A 23,728-nucleotide genomic window follows, 5' to 3' on the forward strand; every position below is an offset into this window, starting at 1 on the left:
AGATAGATAGATAGATAGATAGATAGATAGATAGATAGATAGATAGATAGATAGATAGATAGATAGATAGATAGATAGATAGATAGATAGATGGTGTGCAAGCCTGATTCAAACAAGCCAACCCCCGCTTCTCTACGATGTTTTGATGCTGAGATATAGCTAGTGTTATATCGTTGCTAGGTTAGTCTGTTTTGTTGCTAAGGAGTTGATTGACAGCTTAGACTGATGATGTATCAAAGCTTCTTGCCAGTATGAACAGTTAAAAACAACCCCTATGTCTCTATCACACTGCAGCATGACAATATCAGTCTGAACCTCTTTAATGGCAGTCTATGGGACAGTTGCTAGGCTGCAGTATCTGGTTGTTAGGGCGTGGCTAGAAAGTTAAAAGGCCATCAGTCATTGGCTGCTGGCTAGACTGAGTTAAATGAGCTCAGCCATTAGTCTGTAGGACAGTTTGATGCAGAGTTATGAGCTCACAAAGTTTAATCCCATGTAAAGTCAATGAGAGTCTTTTGCAATGGAAGTCTATGGGACGGTTTCTAGGGTCCAAAAGTGGTTGCTAGGGCGTGGCCAGAAAGTTTAAAGGTGATCAGTCATTGGCAGTTTGATAGTCTGAGTTAAATGAGCCCAGTTAGAAGTCTGTGTGACATTCTGATGCGGAGTTATGAGGTCACAAAGTTTGATCCAATGTTACGTCTATGGGATTTTTCCGACGGTCCCGGGACGTTTTTCGGAAAACCGAAAGTCGGATCAGTCTGAGGAGACATAGCAACCCGAGTCAGAATAATTCGGAAGTCTGACCCGAGTTTGATGGTCATAGCTTGAAAGCTCTAGGAGGAGATGAGTTTTGATTTTTAGTCTCAGAAGAAGAAAATATAACTAGATTCTTAAAGTTTGAGAACAAACTTTGAGGCTGGCTTGTGAAAGCCTGACGGTGATAGTTTATTTAGTTTAAACAGTTTTAAAAAGTATGAAAAGATAGATAGATAGATAGATAGATAGATAGATAGATAGATAGATAGATAGATAGATAGATAGATAGATAGATAGATAGGTTAGCATGTTATTACCATGATTTTAACGTGAAATAGCATGTTGTTTGCATGATTCTAGCATGAATTAGCATGTTACTAGCATGATTTTAGCATTTATTAGCATGTTGTTAGCATGATTTTAGCATGAATTAGCATGTTACTAGCATGATTTTAGCATTATTTAGCATGTTGTTAACATGATTTTAACATGAATTAGCATGTTGTTAGCACGATTCTAGCATGAATTAGCATGTTACTAGCATGATTCTAGCATGAATTAGCATGTTACTAGCATGATTTTAGCATGAATTAGCACAATTCTAGCATGAATTAGCATGTTGTTAGCATGATTCTAGCATGAATTAGCATGTTGTTAGCATGATTCTAGCATGATTTAGCATGTTACTAGCAAGATTCTAGCATGAATTAGCATGCTACTAGCATGATTCTAGCATAAATTAGCATGTTGTTAGCATGCTTCTAGCATGAATTAGCATGTTACTAGCATGATTCTAGCATGAATTAGCATGTTGTTAGCATGATTCTAACATGAATTAGCATGTTACTAGCATGATTCTAGCATGAATTAGCACGTTACTAGCATGATTCTAGCATGAATTAGCATGTTGTTAGCATGATTCTAACATGAATTAGCATGTTACTAGCATGATTCTAGCATGAATTAGCATGTTGTTAGCATGATTCTAGCATGAATTAGCATTTCACTAGCATGATTCTAGCATGAATTAGCATGTTGTTAGCATGATTCTAGCATGAATTAGCATGTTGTTAGCATGATTCTAGCATGAATTAGCATGTTGTTAGCATGATTCTAGCATGAATTAGCATGTTACTAGCATGATTCTAGCATGAATTAGCATGTTGTTAGCATGATTCTAGCATGAATTAGCATGTTACTAGCATGATTCTAGCATGAATTAGCATGTTGTTAGCATGATTCTAGCATGAATTAGCATGTTACTAGCATGATTCTAGCATGAATTAGCATGTTGTTAGCACGATGCTAACATGAATTAGCATGATACTAGCATGATTCTAGCATGAATTAGCATGTTACTAGCATGAATCTAGCATGAATTAGCATGTTGTTAGCATGATTCTAGCATGGATTAGCATGTTACTAGCATGATTTTAGCATAAATTAGCATGATTCTAGCATGAATTAGCATGTTGTTAGCATGATTCTAGCATGAATTAGCATGTGACTAGCATGATTCTAGCATGAATTAGCATGTGACTAGCATGATTCTAGCATGAATTAGCATGTAACTAGCATGATTCTAGCATGAATTAGCATGTTGTTAGCATGATGGATAGATAGATAGATAGATAGATAGATAGATAGATAGATAGATAGATAGATAGATAGATAGATAGATAGATAGATAGATAGATAGAGACAGACAGACAGACAGACAGACAGACAGACAGACAGATAGATAGATAGATAGATAGATAGATAGATAGATAGATAGATAGATAGATAGATAGGTAGAGGTAGATAGATAAAGGTAGATAGATAGATAGATAGATAGATAGATAGATAGATAGATAGATAGATAGGTAGAGGTAGATAGATAGATAGATGGTGTGCGAGCCTGATTCAAACAAGCCAACCCCCGCCTCTCTACGATGTTCTGATGCTGAGATATAGCTGCTATTATATCGTTGCTAGGTTAGTCTGTTTTGTTGCTATGGAGTTGATTGACAGCTTAGACTGATGATGTATCAAAGCTTCTTGCCAGTATGAACAGTTAAAAACAACCCCCATGTCTCTATCACAATGCAGCATGACAATATCAGTCTGAACCTCTTTAATGGCAGTCTATGGGACAGTTGCTAGGGTGCAGTATCTAGTTGTTAGGGTGTGGCTAGAAAGTTAAAAGGCCATCAGTGATTGGCTGCTGGCTAGACTGAGTTAAATGAGCTCAGCCATTAGTCTGTAGGACAGTCTGATGCAGAGTTATGAGCTCACAAAGTTTGATCCCATGTAAAGTCAATGAGAGTATTTTGCAATGGAAGTCTATGGGACGGTTTCTAGGGTCCAAAAGTGGTTGCTAGGGCGTGGCCAGAAAGTTTAAAGGTGGTCAGTCATTGGCAGTTTGATAGTCTGAGTTAAATGAGCCCAGTTAGAAGTTTGTGTGACATTCTGATGCGGAGTTATGAGGTCACAAAGTTTGATCCAATGTTATGTCTATGGGATTTTTCCGACGGTCCCGGGACGTTTTTCGGAAAACCGAAAGTCGGATCAGTCGGAAAGGATATAGCAACTCGAGTCAGAATAGTTCGGAGGTCTGACCCGAGTTTGATGGTCATAGCTTGAAAGGCCTAGGACGAGATAGAGTTTAATTTTTAGTCTCAGAAGAAGAATAATAAATATAACTAGATTCTTAAAGTTTGAGAACAAACTTTGAGGCTGGCTTGTGAAGCTTAGACTGAAAGTTTAAAGTAATTCTAAGTTTTAAGTAACTTAAAGTATAAAAGTAGTTTTGAATGTAAAAGTATTTTTAAGTAATTCATATTTTAGGTTGTTAAAGTTTAAAAGTCATTTTAAGTTTTAAGAAAGTTGAATATTAAAGGTAGCTTTAAGTAGCTTAAATATTTAAAGTAGTTAAGTAGTTATGTTTTTATGTAGCTTAACAGGGAAGTGAAACACTCAAATTTACATTATTTTGTACATTGAATTCCACTTTAATGAAAATATATTAAGCAAACTGGAATGATGTATGTGTGTGTTTTGATGTGGGTGTATGCATGCATCAAGTTTATATGTATATATGTAAGTTTTATAAATGTTGTTTTGAACATAGGTTGATATGCGAGTAATGTATAGGTGCATATACAGGTGTTTTATGTGTTGATAGGTACAGTCTGATTTAAATCCTACATGGCGCCTCATACGATCAACTCAATCTCTGAAAATGTATGAAGAACATTAAAACTTGCCATGTGAAAAACAGCGCCTATCTTAGCTTGGTTTGAACACCAAAAGAGGTGAAGGCTTTAGTGGAGAAGAGTAAATGTACCCGCCCCTATGACGTCACCACCGGACCTGGTTGAAACCAAGGCTGAAACAGGTGAGACCATATTTGGCGCGTGACACGTGACTATCTTTGGCGCGTCTGCTAAATAGGTTAATAACCCTCTGATGCTGAGTGAGCTTCTCTTTCATTATGACCCGGGGCGGACTTACCAAAGACAGCACCAGGACATTTCACGTTGACCTAATGGTCAATCTGGAGTGCCACCGTGAATCTGGACCAATCGCCCACCACCAAGCGTGTAAGTGTATATGTCTGTGTGTGCACTTGTGTGACAATATGCCTATCTTTTTATTGAAAAGGGCCACCCCTTCTCAGGTGTGTTTTTCAGCATTGTGGCTGATTTATAGAATGTATACAATTCTCAGTAGGTCTGTGCAATTTATCGAAAATTCGATTTAGTTTTTTTACTTATAATGATTATAAAAAAAACATTAATCCAGATAAACGATTATTGCATCATATACCGCCCCGTTTAAAGCTGTACACATTTGTTGCTCTGCAAAGCTCAGTTCCACGTGAAAATGACTAAAACCATGTGCTGTAATTTTTGCAACACGGGATGTGCATCATGCATTGATGTACGTTCGAATCCTTTATATTTTTAACAGCGCGTAAGAGCACGTGCTGTTGGGTGTGTGCGAGCCTCGGAGCCATCTTAATGTGAGTGCTTTAATGGTCAAATACATGCACATTTGTGCCAGAACGCGGAGTTTAGTGAATATTCATAATAACCCTCGTTTGTGTAATAAATAAGTTGAGTATCTTGTATATTTGAGTATATATGCAGAAGACATGTGAAAGAGAAACCATATCAGAGCCGCACTATTCTTAAAGAGACAGCGCGCTGAAAGAGCACGTGCTGTTGGGTGTGTGCGCGCCGCATGGAGACATGCAGAGCATACACATCTTAATGTGAGTGCTTTAATGGTCAAATACATGCACGTTTGTGCCAGAACGTGAAGTTTAGTTATTATTCATATTAACCCTCGTTTGTGTAATAAACAAACAAGTTGAGTATCATGTATAGCTGAGCATATATGTGTAAGACATGTGAAAGAGAAATCATACCAGAGCCGCACTATTCTCAAAGAGACTTTTTAATTATTGTTAATAAATCAACAAATGGAGAAAATCTCTGCCCGCTGCTCTTGACTGAAGGGATTTTTTTTTTTTTTAGCAAAAAAGCATTTCTTACAGTGAAGATGCCTAAAGCACAGTTTAAACATAACAAATTTAATAACTCATTTCTAATAACTGATTTTATTTTATCTTTGCTATGATGACAATACGTCATTTTTTACTAGATATTTTTAAGATACTAGTATTCAGCTGAAAGTGACATTCAAATGCTTAATTAGTGTAATTAGGCAAGTCATTGTTTAACAGAAGTTTCTTCTGCAGACAATCAAAAATATATATTGCTTAAAGGGGCTAATAATATTGAGCTATTAAAATAGATTTAAAAATATTTAATCCTGCTTTTATTCTAGCCGAAACCAAACAAATAAGCCTTTTCTCCAGATGAAAAAATATTATAGGAAATACTGTAAAAAAAAAAAAAATCCTCCGTTAAACATAATTTGAAAAATATTTATATATAAAAAAATTCACAGAAGGGCGAATTTTCACTTCAACTGATAATCGTTTTAAGTAAATCGCGATTACCAATATGACCAAAATAATCCCAATTATGTTTTTTTTCCCATATCAGAAACTGTATTTCTCTCTCTCTCTCTCTCTCTCATTTTAATTACATTACAGCATCAATTCTTTAAAAGGAACACTATAAAATTGAAAAAGGCACAATAACTGTTCACCGGTAGTTTATCAATATGGGAAGAAACAATAGCTCAGCATATACCCTCGATCAATGTGTGAACAGATGTACAATGGAAATAATTAAAACCTCAGATTTAAAAATTGGCTTAAATTAACATCAAATAAAATTTAGAGAAGTTAGATTATTATAAGAAAAGTATTACAAAAACTGTTAAGGGTACCTAATATTTGAAATAAAACTACACCCTCTCTGAACTTTACAGATTTCCATGAGACAATTTGTTTTATGATTGGGTGCAGGGAGCCGAGTACTGCTCAGGAACAACAAACACTATAGAATCACTACCCAGGAACACTGATTCCTTTCGCTTCTTTCAATACATGTCCCTCTATGAACTTGGTATGTAAAAAAAAAAAAAAAGTGCGTCACTACCAGCACTGTAACACAGTTTGACATAACGTAATGTTTTACAGCATGTACCTTCACTTTAATAAAGCTTGAAAGAATTCACACTTACTGTTCCCTGTATGCCGTGATGGAGGTGGGTGATGAGAATTTGGCAAATGGATAATGGTGTAGCCATAAATAATTGAAAACATAATTATTATTAAAACCTAAAAGGTTGACTTGACAGTTTGATATAGTTCAAAAAGTTTTATGATAGTTAATGGTGTGAAATGATTAGACTTACTATGTAATGCAGAATTATAATGGTAAATAAACACAATTTACACACATTTAATTTTTTATTAATTACAATTGTATAATTGTGTTAGTTAACAAAACCGAAATACACATACATTGTTTCAAATATTTAATTCAACTAGCCTAATGTAAAATAGAAACCGTAAAGAACAAAGGTAAAACAGAACTGTAAAGAACAAATTTAAATGACTGTAGCCTAATTGAGAAAATTAAGCAAACTGGAAACTTTACTTGAGGGTTGTTCATTAGACTGTCATGAAAACTTTAAAATCATGACACGATATGTATATGAAAGAGTTTATGCATGCTTATGACAACTGTCATTAGCACAGTTATGCCATTTTAAATGCTAAAATTACATAATGTGACATGGCAACACGTTCATAACAACATGACATAAATGCATCGTAACCTATTTTTTGCTTTGTGACACCTAATGACAGTTGTGATAAGCTGGCAAAAAAAAGTTTTATTCATTATACATGTCACGATTAAAAAGGTGAGTTTTATGAACACCCCTTGAACCTTTCCTCACAAACCCTAGAAAAGGCAGTCCATTGAGTCCTGAGTGTCTTCTGGATGGACCTGATTGGGGTCAGCAGATCCTCCACTGTGAACATCTGGAGGGCCCTGATCCGCATCAGCAGATCCTCCACTGGGAACATATGGAGGAACCTGATCCACACTGGCGGATCCTCCACTAGGAACGTCTGGAGGGACCTGATCCACACCAGCAGATCCTCCACTAGGTACGTCAGGAGGGACCTGATCCACACCAGCAGATCCTCCACAAGGTACGTCAGGAGGGACCTGTTCCACACCAGCAGATCCTCCACGAGGTACATCTGGAGGGACCTGTTTCACACTGGCAGGTTCCACGTGGAGGACGCTTCCACAGATGTGCCTGAGTTTTAATTGAAGTGGGAGCTGGTTTGCCAGCTCCTCAATAGTGCCTGCATAGAAATGTACAGGCACTATGTACTCATCCATATGGCTATCCAGGAGGATGAGCTTGTCGTGCATCTCTGACACTCCAACGATCTCAAGAACTGCCTCCTGGATATCCCTATCAATAAGCTGGAAAACAAAAAAAAATTTAGAAAAGGTTAGTAGAAAAGATTCAACTTGCATTTGATAAAAGTAACCGTATTTTCTGTGGATTAAGTTATATTTTTTTAAATCATAAAGGGCGCCTATTTTATCAATTTTTTTCAAGGTTTAAGATAAGTTTTTGTGTCTCGAATGTTTTTGTAAAATGTTGGCTCAAAATACCCATCAGATTATTTATGATACCTTTCTCTATATATGAAATTTGAGCTGTAATGATATTATAGCTGTTTTGTTGCTTGTGCCTTTAATGCAAATGAGCTAGTTCATTAAGTTAAATCCCAAATTGATTTGCACATACAGTATTTTATAGAAACTATTCAAAAGTGCAATACTATATACTAATTGCAAATAAGGGTTTTCAGATTCATCAGATGAACTACATTTTGGTAGAAAAAATATATTTTTTTCGTATACATTTTCCAATAATTTATGTAATGCGAACAACAGAAAAAAAACTTAAGGAAAAGTTTAATTTGTACTCTTCGTGTTATTTTAATCAAACAGCCTTCTGTGATGTTTTATCCACTGTTCATCTGACACTACTATAATCGTTATTAAGGCAACAATGTCATTTCATTTCTAAATTTTTAATGTCTCTTGAAGGTTAACACTTTTAAATGTGTGTGGATTACAGATGTGCAGCATATAATGTTTACCTTAAAAGTTGTGTGATTAGAAGAGTCGAATTTTGCTCTTCCATCTGGTCTTCCGTTTACTTTCAGGTGACTGAGCTCAATGATGTCCCCGACATAGAGCTCGTTAAGTGCTTCTTCCCGCCACAGTGAGACATCGTGTACTACGGAGCCACATTTCATCCGCAGGTCCAGGATCGGTATGTGAGTGCGAGTCATTCTAGGCACTTCAACCTGGAAAATGACAAAAAGGTAAGTACTATAGTGTTTTTATTTATTTATTTTTTTCTTAATCCTGACACAAGAGTTTACTGTCATTAAGTCGGACTGTATGTTTTGGTGATTTGAAATGTCAACATTAGCAGAAATCGCCTGTCTAAAGACATGCGGTACAGCTGAATTGGGTAGAGTAAATTGTCTGTTGTGAATGAGTGTATATGTGTATGAGTGGATGTTTTCCAGAGATGGCTGGCAGCTGGAAGGGCATCTGCTGCGTAAAACAAATGCTGGATAAGTTAGCGGTTCATTCTGCTGTAGCGACCCCGAAAAGAAAATGAATGAATGAATGAATGAATGAATTCACTTACTTTTTCTAACTGCCCCCGTAGACTCAGGTACCCAGTTTCACTGAAGATATCCTCTTCCTCTCCTGTTATAGGTCGTGAAGGAGGACAGAGGGCCTCCCTTGCAGCTCTTTTAGCCTCCTCACTTATGGCTAGCGGAGCCGTCCTAAATTTGATGGTGCCTTTATTTACAAATAAACATCGGCGGCCATATTTGTTTGAGATGGTTACATTTTTTACAATATATGAGTGTCCCTCTTCAAATTCAGGGTCACTGCCGTTTTTTATGGACAGATAAACTGCATCACCATCCGTAAGGGCACATAAAGATGTGACTTTGTAGGTGTCAACAATTATTTTGTTTTCATGTTTAATAAATGTCACAGCCTTTTGGCTACTGTGCACTTTAACACAGGTGATGTGCAGTGGTGGTGGGCGGCTGTACGGTGTTGCCATCCTAAGAATAAGAAAAAAAGGTTACTCTGTATTAGTTGTAAATATTATGTAGAATAAATTATTATTTCTTTTTAACTCAATTCATCAATTAAACATATCAATTAATCTAAATCTGTTTGTCTTGACTGGAATGTTGTGCTACATCCTCCTTCAAAATATCATATATTGTGTTTTATAGAAGAGAGAAACTCAAAGATTTGTAAGCATATAAGGGGGGAGTAAATTGTTGTTTTTTTTTTTTTTGTGAGGGGGGTATTTATGCTTTTTAAAGATTATTAAATATTTTGCATGGCCAAAGTCTAACAATCTAGGCCCAAATCAAGGCCTTCCTAACATCTCAAGCATAAAGACAATTGGAAAATAATTGGCATACAATGAAGAGTCAAACTCTTTAAAACCAATAATTTACCAAACTTGTCACCAGTAATGGTTAATTTTACCAAATCATGCCCTAGGTGGGTGTGGAATGTCCTGACCTAACATTGTCTCAGTCTGCCCATGCATAGTACTGTATAACTATAATCATATTGGCATATCAGAATTAACAATTGGATAATTATAAATTGACACATTTTTACAGAATACCATCGATGCACTGTTTTATGAAACTCGTCACAATATTAGTCCTGCCTCTGACAATATAGGTTATAATGCTGTAATTGTTAAAACGAGGATAAAATACCTGGAAAAAACACTTCCTATCAGATCAAATCCTGTCAGAAAAACTATTATAGTTTACAGATTTCTATTTATTTCTTTAGATTTTGAGATTCTTGGTATGGGATTTCATCGAGGTCTGCAGTGTAGTATACAATTCATTGAAAATCCAGTAATAAATAATGCATTTATTCTTAGGAGTATTAACCTGTGCAGATACTCAGAGCACCGTTAAATATAAGCCACTGTTATTTTTTTAATATTTTATTATAAATTGGGCATATAGTATTACGCAATGTTTTATTTATATAGAGCATTTTTCTAAAGTTTTTTTTAATTTTTATTTTATTATAACACAAGAAGTTTGTAAAGGGTTCACTGTGAACATCAGCCTGCTTTCAAGATTTAAGATAAGTCTTTTGTGTCTTCAGAATGTGTCTAAAGTTTCAGCTCAAAATACCTATCAAATTATTTATTATACCTTCCTGGATATATATTAAAAGTCACATGAACATTATTTGAAGTAAAAAGTTAAACACAAACACAGCTAAATGAAATATTGAGTATTATTCAATTATACGACTAGTCTGTAACAGTTAGCAGAGTTTTTCACAGCATTTTTATTGAAGAAGTGGTAATTTCTTATTTATTTCAGTCACATTAACTTTTTAAAATTAAAATAAGAATGAAGTAAAAAACTAATTTAGATAAAATTGCCTCAAACACTAAAAACCCCATTCCTGGCGTATAAATGATCATACTATAATTATTAAACTTAACGTTACGCATCCAGCTGTATTCTGACAAGATTTGACTGGACAGAAGTGTTATCTGAGGTATTTAAAAACAAAAAACAAAACCATGTTATTTTATAAAGGCATCTGTAGAATTTATAGTATAATATCATAATTTAATTATACTGTAATCATAATCATATAAAAGCTAAATAAGAATTAAAAAGCTCTCACCTCAGAAGTATGCTGTCTGTTGTACAACTGAAAGAATTGACAGTGATGTGTATCCAGTCAGAAGCGAGACATCCATCACCAAGGCTCATGACGTCAGATGGAAACCTTTATCGAATGATGTTCATGCATTTTTGTTTATTATTTTTATTCATATAATAAATGTTGATTGACAATGTGGCGCATCCAATCAGAAGCGAGACATCCATCACCAAGGTACATGACGTCAGATGGATGTCCATGTGGATTGACAGTGAGGCGCATCCAATCAGAAGCGAGGCATCCATCACCAAGGGACATGACGTCAGATGGAAACCTTTTATCAAATGATATCCATGTCTTTTTTATTTTTTATTTTATTCGTGTAATGTTAATTGTTATTTAAAATTCATTATATGTAGTACATTGAAACATTTCTGAGGTCATAATTCATTAAAATATCACACTGATGTATTCTCTTATTAAATGAGTAATGTTTTACGTTGGTCACTAGAGTGTTAAAAGACGATTGTATGCTTATCAAAACAATTATTACGATTTTGTTTTGAGTTTTATCAGTAACAATACTTATAATTTTAGTTAATATCTTTTATATTTATAATTATGTATTGTACCTTATTTTGTACTAATATTTTTTAGATATAAGCAAGATAAGTTTGCGAAATACCTTGGTATTTCTTTAAAAAAAAAAAAAAAAAAAGGTAAACAAATTTTAACGTAAACATAAGAGCTGGCCAATGAGACCGCTGGGATTTTCCATAACCTGTCCTTAATCATCCGGTCCGATGGTCCGCACATTGGGTCTCGCATTAGGAACGATTTCTGAGGTAAATTTTCAATTAAATGTTAAAAAAATGCGTACGAGTGCTTAAATTGGCTATACTCAGACAGATATATTATGAACTAATTGTTTTTGAGAAACGAATAAATCGTTATTAAGCATTACTATTAAATTAGTCTTGTGAGGGAACTATACCGGATGGTGTGCGACGAATTTTGTCCTCAGTCTAATTTACTCGCATTTTATACCTCCTGTTCGTTATTTTGCCATGTAAACAGTATTAATTCAGTTTATAACGTTTGACCCCTTAACGTTATATGCTTTATAAAGAAATGCAGTCGTTTGTCACTAAATAAACTCTTGACTTTTATCCCAAAAGTATGCATTTTTTTCTGTTAGTCTCCAGATTTGATGAAATATTGATGGAATATCATGTCTTTACTTGATATTTTACCATTTTTACCCATACTGAGGCGATGAACTTAGAGCTTCATGCCCATTTCATTCATACGGGAAACCAGAGGGCGCCATACATAAAGGCCTTTGGCCTAGCGCAGGGGTGCTCAATCCTGTTCCTGGAGATCTACCTTCCTGCAGATTTCAGTTGGTACCCATATCAAACACATCTGCCTGTAATTATCAAGTGGTATGCAGGTCCTAATTAATTAGTTCAGGTGTGTTTGATATGGGTACCAACTGAAATTTGCAGAAAGGTAGATCTCCAAGAACAGGATTGAGAATCCGTGGCCTAGCGGATCGCACGTAGATATTTACACGCACTTCGTCTTTCCTTTGTTTACTAGCGTTGCTAAGCAACGCAAACAGATGACAGTAAAAACTTAACCCGTTATATAAGATGTAGTAAAAGCATTTTCATAGTATTCTCATTTTGTACATTTTATTTCTTATTCTGTGATAAGAATTTAGCCTGATGTAACCTTAGGAAAGCAGCACATAAACCACAAAAGTAGTTAAAGTGCTGCCTAACAGACAGACAAATAATGGAACTTTACATATTTATCTTAATAGACACATATTCATCCATCCCTGTGTATTATTTGGCACATCTCCCTTTTCTCCACGTTTTTCCCTTTTCAATTCAATCATTGTTTTGTTTTGTTTTTGGCATGACAAATGTATTGCCAGATATACAATAAATTCCTGTCTATGTATACTTAATATTCTAATGGTTCGACATTATATATTAACAATAACAATACAATTTATTCCTGGCTCAAAATAAGGCAGAGGTGGTGATCAAGAATTTTTTTCCTACTTGAAACAAACACATTTTGCATCAAGTAAATATAATTTAATTGAAAAGAGACATTAAATGTAATTACAAAACATTATTAGCTAATCTGTTTATTTAAAGTAATCTCACATTCTATGATATATATGAGTAAATATGAAATGGATGCAACAATAATTTAAAGTGACGCAGTGGGTTGCACGATCACCTCACAGCAAGAAGGTCGCTGGTTTGAGCCTCGGCTGGGTCAGTTGGCATTTCTGTGTGGAGTTTGCATGTTCTCCGCGTGTTGCCGTGGGTTTCCTCCAGGTGCTCTGGTTTCCCCCACAGACCAAAGACATGTGGTATAGGTAAAGTCTGTAGTGTGTGTGTGTGTGTGAATGGGTGTGCATGGATATTTCCCAGTGATGAGTTGCAGCTGAAAGGGCATCCCCTGCTTAAAATAAATGCTGGATAAGTCGGCGGTTCTTTCTGCTGTGGCGACCCCTGGTTAATAAAGGGACTAAGCTGAAAAGAAACTAAATGAATAATTTACAGGTGTTTTATTAAACTATAAAAAACTGAATTCAACTAAGTCTGAGACAGACCAAGGGTATTTTAAAGCTTACTGTACAATTATTTCAAAGATTTTTTTTTCTGACTACTGATGAAATGAGACCAAAAATAAAATAATAAACCAGCAAAATAATCATGTTCACAGCACAAATGCCATAATGACTTCATCACGTGTAGCTGTGACTGGTTACCTAATTGTTGTCAAGGTGGATGTGGTACAAATTTAACAAGAGAGAATTTTCTATGCAAAATCATGAATAATAATATTGTAACTTTAAACTAATATCAGTGAACTATAATAATGATTTCTTTATTTTCTTTTTATTGCTTGTCTATAAATGTGCCATGTCTATATCTTTGTATACCAGATCATTGCACCCTCTGCTCCAAGTTATCTTTTAACTAAATGTTTTGGCAGTAACTGTCAAGGTTTGTATTTGTTTATTTATTGATCTACTTATTTTTTACTCATCTTTTAGATTGTGTTGTCCTCTACCACTTCTTCCAGCTGAAGAGTGATCACCAGTACCTTTCTTAAGGTAATTAATGTTCATTTTCACCTCATTAGTAGTGATTTACAACTAATTTGTTTAATTTTTCTGTGAAAATTCTGAATCGTCTTAGATATTTCTTTGATTTAATAAATGTTTTTCATGGGATTGTGGCTGCATTGGCCTTCTTTGCAAGTATCATTTTACATGTTACACATTATCTGTTTAAATTTTAATTTATTGTACATGTACTGTAAGTTCTACATAGACATTGCCATCATAATTATCTACCATTTACAGTCCATATAAACATGTAATGCTAAGTAACACCAATGTCTCGAAGACTTAATGTATCAGATTGTGTAAACAAAATTGTCACTTTTATTACAGCAGTTGGACATCTTTATTACTGTCTATGTAAGAACCATTTTTTAACCATCTACTTAATGACTTTTATTTATATTTTTAGTATTAATTTTCCTCCCTCAATTCAATAAGTAATCATTTTGAAATTATTGACATTATATATTATTATTGTTATTATATATTATTATTAGTAGTATTATTTAGTAATTAGCTGTTAACATATTTCACGTTTAGCTGATCATTTTGTAAATCAAATGCAACCGTGTATAAAGAATGTTATTAACTATTTGTGTGTGTGTGTGTGTGTGTGTGTGTGTGTCTTGGTGTGGTTGTGTCCTTTACTGTCCTTTACTGTCCTGTCCTATCTATACCTTTATAATCATTTTTCACTCAAAACTTTGTATTGCTTCAATCTCCACCTCTTGCTCATTCCATTCTTTCTCTTCCGAAAACCAAAAACTTGCTGGCTGCTAAAAACCCAAAACGCTGCTGCACTGCTTGCTGCTTTGCTTGCCTGCGACCCAAATATATTACCACCCAAAACGCAATCCAACATGCAAAATCCCAAATGCTAATGCGTGCTTGCAATTGCATCTCAAAAAGAAAAAGCCAGAACAAATCTCAAACTCTTTGAAACCAAAAACTCTTGACTGTGAAAAACTCTTGATTCTGAAAATTATTTGACAGTAAAAAAGTTGATTGCCTGTGAAAAGCTCAAAGTAAACATCAAACTGAGGTAAGAACTACTACTGATTAAGAAAAGAGAGAAATTAATTTTCAGATTTCACCAACATTGAATATCAACTCTTTTGGAGTCAACAATCATTTTTGATTGATATAACTTCACAATAAGTAATACTTACTGTTATCTTGTTATACATCATATATTTTACATTTCGTTGTGACCTTTTACCTACTAGTACATATCTCTATTTTTAGTACTCATATCCTTTCACATCTGCATTTGCTTAATTGCCAGTTTCGAAACATCACAATGCCAAAAAAAGGAAAGAGGAGTGAATCTCAGAAACAGCGCAGAAAACGAGAAGCTTCATTTGGCACCAGTAGCAGTGCCAGCTCTGTATCAGGTAAGAATGATGCATACGTTATGTCTGTTACAGCATCCCACTGCCAAAACGATGACAGGTACAGTAGTTACTCTAGAAACCGCCAGTGTACTTGCAATTCATTGATGTTCCTAGCAGTCCACAATGAACGCAATGAGCTAAAGAGTTTTGACTTAGACTGGATTTTACAGAGAGGCGATGCAGTTTACACTGTTGTCAAACAATCGCTCCAAACCAAAGGCCAGTTTGTCGATAGTTTTTTAAACTTTGATGAGCTACCAAACTCAATGCAGACAAATGCTCACCAGTATGACATTCTTAAACATCCTCAAAGATCTGGGCTTCTAAAGGATACACCTGCCCTAGATGAGTATGAAAATCTTGAGAATACACTGCAGTGTCTTAAAAATGATGCGACTCATGCATTGCTGCTGTGTGGAGGATTGTGTATCGCTGTATTCAGAGATCGCTCAGGGAGGTTTGGCTACTTTGATTCTCACTGCAGAAAACCAGATGGCATGTATACAGGTGAAAGAACAGGGACAGCCGTGATGTTGACGTTTTTCCATTTAAAAGACATGGTAGAGAGACTACTTCTTTTGTTTCAAGGGTGCTTCCAGTTTAGTGATCAAGAACAATTTGATCTTTTACCAGTGTCATTCATTGAAGTTACAGAAACTGATGTGCATTCAGAAGTCCCAATGAAGTGCCGTGTGCTTGAACGTGAAGGAATACCATGCGTTTCTTTTGAGAAGGCTCCAAATCATCATTCACAATCTACAATTAAGCAGATAAAAACATTCAATAAGACTCAAAATAATTTTCTATCAGTTGCAGCATCCCACTGTCAAAGTGATGTCAGGTACAACAGTAACTCCAGAAACCGGCAGTGTACGTGCAATGCCTTAATGTTCCTAGCAGTCCACAATGAAAGTAATCAGCTACAGAGTGCTGATCTAGATTGTGTCTTACAGAAAGGTGATGCAGTTTATAGTAGTGTCAAACGATCTCTCCAGAACAAAGGCCAGTTTGTACATGATTTTTTAAATTTTGATGAGCTACCGAGCACAATTGAGACAAACTCCCGATGTTACAACATTGTAAAACATCCTCAGAGGTTTGGTTTTCTGAAAGATACACCTGCTCTAGGAGAGTATCAAAATCTTGAGAATACACTGCAGTGTCTTAAAAGTGGTTTAACTGATGCATTGCTGCTCTGTGGAGGCTCATGCATTGCTGTTTTTAGAGATCGCACAGGGAGGTTTGGCTATTTTGATTCTCACAGTAGAACACCAGATGGCAAGTATACTGGTGAAAAATCAGGCACAGCCGTGATGTTGACCTTTCTTCATTTAAAAGCCATGGTAGAGAAACTACTTCAGTTGTTTCAGGGGTGTTTGCAGTTGAGTGATCAAGAACAGTTTGATCTTTTACCTGTGTCGTTCATTGAAATTACTGGAAATTATTTCCACACGGAAGTCTCAGAGGAGTGCCATGAGCCTGAAGATGATGTAGCTAATGAACTGTCCCATTCAACTTATCAAGATAAAATTAATGTTGTAACTACCTTCACTAACAATCAGGGCAGATTAAAACCCAACGTATTAAGTGAGTTTTCTCATGACATCTCGTCAACTTGTCAGTTGGCTTTGTCAGCTTCAAATCAAATACATTCACCGTTGACATTTGAGAAACCAAAAAAACTGAATAAAGCTCAAAGGCGAAAGTTTTATTGCAACAAAAGGCGCAAAATAATGGCTCAGAGACAAGATAATTATACAAAAATACAGAATGCAAGTAAGGATTACGTGTATAAAACAAGTAGTGAATACAGACAAAAACATAAACAAGCCATGAAAAACAGCTATTGGAACAACATGATTTACAGAGAGCAGCACAAAAAAGCTATGAAAAGCAACTATGAAATTAATGAAAATAGAGAGAGAAAAAAAAGTAATGCAATTAGCAAGTACAGGAATGATGAACAATACAGAAATAGGAAAAAAAGTAAAATAATGTTAAATTACATAAATAATGAACAATTTAGAAAGAGACAAAGGAATTATATAATTCAAAAGTACAGGACAAATTATCAATTCAGGGAGAGACAAAAGTATTATATAATTCAAAAATACAGGACTGATGATCAATTCAGGGAAAGACAAAAGCATTCTATAATTCAAAAATACAGGACTGATGATCAATTCAGGGAGAGACAAAAGCATTCTATAATTCAAAAATATAGGACTGATGATCAATTCAGGGAGAGACAAAAGTATTCTATAATTCAAAAATATAGGACTGATGATCAATTCAGGGAGAGACAAAAGTATTCTATAATTCAAAAATACAGGACTGATGATCAATTCAGGGAGAGACAAAAGCACTATATAATTCAAAAATACAGGACTGACGATCAATTCAGGGAGAGACAAAAGCACTATATCATTCAAAAATACAGGACTGACGATCAATTCAGGGAGAGACAAAAGCACTATATAAAGGAAAATTATAGAAACAATGCCAAATATAAGGAACAACACATGCAATATCTTGTTAATAGATATTTAAATTATCCAGATTTTAGGCAAAGGCAAAGGGAACATTATAGAAACAGATGCAAAAATGATCCTCTTTTTTATGAAAAAAGAAAAAAACAATTTAAGCAACGTTATCAATGTGATGCACAGTTTAGGGCTCGCCAGAACAATTATAATTTATTCAAATCTAAAAATTTGAAAAAAAATGAAAAAATGTCTAAACTTAAGGCTCTTCACAAAGTGCACTGCGCACAGGGCATACAATGTAAATACAAAAAAATGTTTCTGATACGCCAGCAAACAGAAATGTTACAAAATATTCAGCCTGACATAGATCCAGTCATGGTAACTGCCTTAAATATGTTCAGAGATGTTATAAAACAGGGTCCAACTTATGTCTGCACATGCTGTGCCAGAGCACTCTTCTTAAATCAAGTACGTAGATGTGATCGAGAGAAGTATCAAAAGAATCCAGAACTGGTTTCACTTTGTTTGACTGCGAACTATGTACACAACAGCTCCAACTGTTCAGATCAATGTAACTTGGAAGACATGACAACAGAGTGGATCTGTCATTGCTGTAATACGACCCTTTTGACAGGTCAAATGCCAGATATTGCTGTAGTCAACAAGCTTCAGTTTTTTCCCATTCCCTCAGAACTTTGTAATTTGAATATCCTAGAAAGACATGTTATTGCAAAATACATTCCATTTGCTAAAATTTTAACTCTTCCTAAAGGTCAACAGAGAGCTATTAAAGGAGCTGTAATTTCTGTTCCATCTGAAGTAGAAACAACAGTGAATAGTTTACCTAGACCAAGAAATGAATCACAGCTGCTAACAGTGAAACTGAAAAGACGTCTATGCTACCAGGGTCACTATCAGTTTCAGACTTTAAACATGCATAAAGTTTTGTCTGCTTTAAAAAAACTGAAAGAAGTCCATTCAGAATATAAAAATATATGCATTAATGCAGCACTTTTTGAAGAAGAAATGTTTAGTGAGCATGAAGAGGATGAAATGAATATTGAAGATGGCAGCCAAAATGAGAACATTGAAGAACAGAGCAATGAGAATGTGCAAAATGATGACACTGAGACCACTGCAGAAGAACAATCAAGAGGTCTTGCTTTGGATACATGTCTTCAACCTCCAGATCTTGCTCAGCAGCTATTGTCCTATGATGATGGGATATTTTGTATTGCCCCAGCTCAAGGAAACACACCTGTAAGCATTTTTAAAGTACCTAAACTCGAATCCATGGCATTTCCAGTGCAGTTTCCAGACGGAAAGAACACCTTTGATGAGCCTCATAGAGCCAAACATATTTCCCCTAGCAGGTATTTTAATTCTAGACTGTTCTCTATAGACAATCGTTGTGCAAGAGATACTAACTATATCTTCTTTGCACAATTTGTGACCGAAATGCACATGGCCACATCTAGTATGTCTATCCAGCTGAGGAAAGCAAAACCCATGACCCGTGATGGACGAAGAATAAACTGTTCACTGCTGCAGGACAAACGGGAGTTAGAAAAACTTGTATTAAATAAGGAAGCAACACGTTTTATGCAGCCATTAAGAGGGACTCCAGCGTACTGGGAGAAAACTCTTCGTGATTTGTTTGCTATGCTTAGGCAGCTGGGCACTCCAACATTTTTCTGTACATTTAGTGCTGCTGAAATGAGATGGCCTGAAGTGATTACTGCCATTAAAACACAACAGCGTGAAACTGTAAACTTTGCTGATTTAGACTGGTCAGAAAAATGTGAAATCTTGAAAAGCAACCCAGTAACAGCTATGAGAATGTTTGAAAAACGCGTTGAGGCCTTAATGAGAGATTTAATCATGTCACCTGCTCAACCTGTTGGTGAGGTTATTGACTTTTTTTACAGAGTAGAGTTTCAACTTCGTGGCTCTCCGCACATTCATTGTTTATTTTGGGTAAAAGATGCTCCAGAGTTTGAACATGATCAAGATCAGGTGGTTTGTGATTTCATAGATAAATACATTTCATGCAAATTACCAGATGTAATCAAAGACCCAGAATTGCATAGAATTGTAAGTGAGGTGCAGATGCACAGCCGTAACCACTCCAAATCTTGCAGAAAGAACAATAAGCATTGCCGATTTGGATTTCCTAAACCACCAATTAATAGGACTATGATAACTCGTCCCAGACCTCCTCCAGAAAATCAATCAAATGAACAAGGTGAATCAACAGAGGAAAATCATCCTTTTAATGCTAAAAATGCTAAAGCTGAGCTTCAGAAAGTGTGGGATCTACTGAATGACTCAACTAAGAGTTTTGATAACGTAACAGATTTACTTAATCAAGTAAACATGACTTATGAGGATTATGAGAATCACATTGACGCTCTTTCTAAATCAAGTGTAATAGTTATGGAGAGACGACCACAGGACTGCTGGGTTAACGGCTATAATCCACTACTATTAAGAGCCTGGAATGCAAATATGGATATACAATTCATTCTGAACCCCTACAGCTGCATCATGTACATGCTGTCATACATTTCAAAAGCTGAACATGAGATGAGCGATTACTTAAAAACTGTTATAAGAGGGTCGAGCCATGATGACTTGTCTGACCGTGAATGCATGAAAAAGGTCATGAATGCCTATTCAAAGAACAGAGAAGTCAGTGCTCAAGAGGCCGTTGCTCGCACATGCAGCCTGAAGTTGAAATCATCATCACGTGCTGTCATATTCATTCCAACGGATGACAATGCTGTAAAAATGAGTTTACCCATGAAATACTTGCAGAATATGGATGATGATGTAGAGAATGTCTGGATGACTGGACTGCCAGACAAGTACAAGGCCAGACCAAACAGACCTGAATTCGAGAACATGTGCATGGCTGAATTTGCCAGTGAGTACCGCATTGTTTATGCAGGACAAACAAAGCGAAAAAATGTTTTGCCACTTCAAAATAAATTGGGACACATACAGAAAAGGACAAGGGGAAAGCCTGCTGTTATTAGATTTGCTCGATTTTCAGAGAAAAAAGATCCAGAAAAATTCTATGGAACTCTGCTAAAACTCTACTTGCCATATCGTACAGATAGCCAGTTGAAATGTGCACGATTCCCAACATATCAAACCTTTTATGCATTAGCTTCAGTAAAACTACCAGGAAGTGATGAAGTGCAGCGTGTTTACAACATTGTAAGTGAAAATCGTGAAAAATATGAAAAACATAATGAGGATATAGAAAGGGCAATTGAAGATTTTGAAAAGAATGGTCCAATTGAAGATGCATGGACTACATTGGCACCGACAAATGAACTGATACGATTGGAAAGCATTATGGAGCGAGAACCTATTGATCCTAATGAAGTTAATGAACAAGATGACATTCCTGAATACACTGCATCCAGCGCTGTCAGTAACACAGCTATGCTGCTTATGGAGGCTGCCAAACTAAATACTGCACAGATTCGCAAAATGTATCAGAGCTTGAACCAAACACAAGCTTCCATATTTTATGCTGTGCGGGACTGGTGCAAAAGATGCGTTTCCGGTGAAAAACCACAACAGTTTCTCTACTTTCTTAATGGAGGAGCCGGTGTGGGCAAATCACATGTTGTTAAATCTATTTATGCAGAAGCATCCAAAATACTGCGTAGGCTTCCATGTATGCAAGAGAATACTGACATTTCCAAAACTACTGTTCTTTTAACTGCATTCACAGGTACTGCAGCCTTTAACATCTCTGGTAAAACACTGCACTGTCTTCTAAAGCTGCCAAGAAGCTTAAAGCCTCCATATCAAGGTCTGGGAAACATTTTAGATGAAATCAGAGCAGATCTTTCTAATGCACACATTTTAATTATTGATGAAATATCGATGGTGTCAAAGCAGTTATTTGCCTATGTAAACTGGAGACTTCAACAAATTAAGGGAAATCAGAAACCTTTTGGTGGTCTGTCTGTACTCTGTGTTGGTGATTTTTACCAGCTTCCACCACTGGGAAGAGCAAAACCACTTTGTGTTTATGAGGAGCATGTGTTGGACTTCTGGAAAGATCATTTTCAAATGATAACGCTGACACAGATAATGAGACAGAGAGAGGATCTTTCATATGCTGAACTTCTTAACCGTCTTAGAATAAAACAGAAACACGAGAAGCTAACTGATGCAGACAAATGTATGTTAGAAGCTGTCATAAGATCTGCCCCTGAAGAGTGTCCCTCTGATGCTCTGCACATCTATGCAACTAATAAAGAGGTAGATAGTCACAACACAGCAGTCATATCGTCACGTTTTTCTGAAATTATCACAGTTTATGCGAATGATTACAAAAAAGATCCACGAACGGGTGAAATGAAGCGCCAAGGTGTACCACTAAAAGGTGACAAACGTGATCTTGTTGATACACTACAGATTGCTATCGGTGTACGAGTAATGCTTATTAGAAATATTGATGTAGAAGATGGTCTGGTGAATGGTACTTTTGGAAAGGTAGCAAAAATAACAACTCTGAACCGAGATGATGTTCCGTTTGTGCACTTAATTGGTTTGCATTTGGATGATGTGAATGCTGGACAAAAACATCGTAACAAAGCACCTGGAGATGACAATATTGTCTATATTGAGAGATTAGAAGAACCACTAAAAAGAAAAGGAACAATTCGTAGACAATTTCCCATGAAACTTGCTTTTGCTTGCACCATACATAAAGTGCAAGGAATGACAACTGATTGTGCCGTTGTATCTCTGAAACATGTATTTGAACCTGGCATGGCGTACGTTGCACTCAGCAGAACAACAACACTCAGCGGATTGCACATTATCGATTTTAATGAAAATAAAATTTTCTGTTATCCAGAAATACGCACCTCCTTGGAGAGCATGCCAAAAGCTGATTTTCACAATTTTCAGCCCATCTTAGATTTATTGCAGGATTCAAACCTAAATTCAGCACTTAAAATCATTCACCATAACACAGAAGGTCTTCAGTGTCACATGGATGATTTAAAATGCCACCATGAACTTTTATTGGCAGACATATTGTGTCTCAGTGAAACGCATCTATCTGGCTCCTGTGTTCCTGAATATCTCCAGCTGGATGGATACACCATGTACAAGCGCAACAGGCATTCATCCTACACAAACTATGCACATTTAGCGAACAAGAGTGGTGGTGGTGTAGCCATATATGTGAAGAACATCTTTCAAGCTCGTCCTATGATGTATATCCAGAATGTTACAGATTTGGAATATCTGGTTTTGAAGATAGAAACCCCCAAACAAGCACTTCTTGCAGTGATCTACAGACCACCCAGTTACCAACTATCAGAGTTTTTGCTCAATCTCAATGGCCTTTTGACTTCTCTGGAGATTCTGAACATCAAGCCTGTTATAGTGTGTGGAGACTTCAATGAAGATCAGCTGTCCCGTTGCAACAAACCCATTCTCAATTTGTTTCATGATAAAGGATACACACAACTCATCAGCACCGGAACAACAGAAAACAACACTCTTCTTGATCCTGTTTTCATAAGCAGCGCACACTCAAATGTAAGAGCAGGAGTTCTACAGACATATTACAGCTATCATGATCCTGTGTATTGTGTTTTAGAATAGATACATCAAATATAGAAAAACTGCATACGTCTTATTAAGCTTTTTTGTAATATAGTTAGATAACTTATTGAAATAATAATCATAATAAATGCAAAT

At 35.9% G+C, this 23,728-nt stretch overlaps 2 protein-coding genes across 14 annotated transcripts; one reads left to right on the forward strand and one right to left on the reverse strand.

The window, feature by feature from the left end:
- Positions 1-4,173: 4,173 nt before the first annotated feature.
- LOC101882029 (uncharacterized) lies at positions 4,174-23,728 on the forward strand. Of its 13 annotated transcripts, none has more exons than XM_073921781.1 (7): positions 4,174-4,340; positions 7,132-7,692; positions 8,420-8,581; positions 14,038-14,097; positions 14,440-14,466; positions 15,019-15,151; positions 15,395-23,728. In XM_073921781.1, exon 7 carries the CDS (start codon positions 15,410-15,412, stop codon positions 23,630-23,632), a length of 8,223 nt encoding a protein of 2,740 aa, XP_073777882.1. In that variant the 5' UTR covers positions 4,174-4,340; positions 7,132-7,692; positions 8,420-8,581; positions 14,038-14,097; positions 14,440-14,466; positions 15,019-15,151; positions 15,395-15,409; the 3' UTR covers positions 23,633-23,728. The 13 variants fall into 13 exon arrangements, 12 of the variants coding, with proteins under 12 accessions (XP_073777882.1, XP_073777886.1, XP_073777885.1 ...); XM_073921785.1 differs by having other exon boundaries at positions 15,103-15,151; XM_073921784.1 differs by having other exon boundaries at positions 14,443-14,466.
- LOC141377498 (uncharacterized) lies at positions 6,616-12,552 on the reverse strand. The gene is made up of 5 exons (XM_073921793.1): positions 12,206-12,552; positions 10,974-11,286; positions 8,917-9,349; positions 8,354-8,563; positions 6,616-7,664 (listed from the first exon to the last, which is right to left on the reverse strand). The coding sequence occupies exons 2-5, from the start codon at positions 11,060-11,062 to the stop codon at positions 7,128-7,130; spliced, it is 1,269 nt and encodes a 422-aa protein (XP_073777894.1). The 5' UTR covers positions 11,063-11,286; positions 12,206-12,552; the 3' UTR covers positions 6,616-7,127.

This window comes from Danio rerio, chromosome 14 (assembly GCF_049306965.1).
Source record: "Danio rerio strain Tuebingen ecotype United States chromosome 14, GRCz12tu, whole genome shotgun sequence".
Lineage (NCBI taxonomy): Eukaryota > Metazoa > Chordata > Actinopteri > Cypriniformes > Danionidae > Danio > Danio rerio.

Bases quoted from the DNA above. Each gene is read 5' to 3' on its own strand.
- LOC141377498 (XM_073921793.1), bottom strand. From the start codon at position 11,062: ATGAGCCTTGGTGATGGATGTCTCGCTTCTGACTGGATACACATCACT. The intron at 9,350-10,973 runs GTGAGAGCTTTT...TCTTATTCTTAG, and splicing joins ACAGACAGCATACTTCTGAG to GATGGCAACACCGTACAGCC. The intron at 7,665-8,353 runs GTAAACATTATA...TTTGTTTTCCAG, and splicing joins CTAATCACACAACTTTTAAG to CTTATTGATAGGGATATCCA.
- LOC101882029 (XM_073921781.1), top strand. From the start codon at position 15,410: ATGCCAAAAAAAGGAAAGAGGAGTGAATCTCAGAAACAGCGCAGAAAA.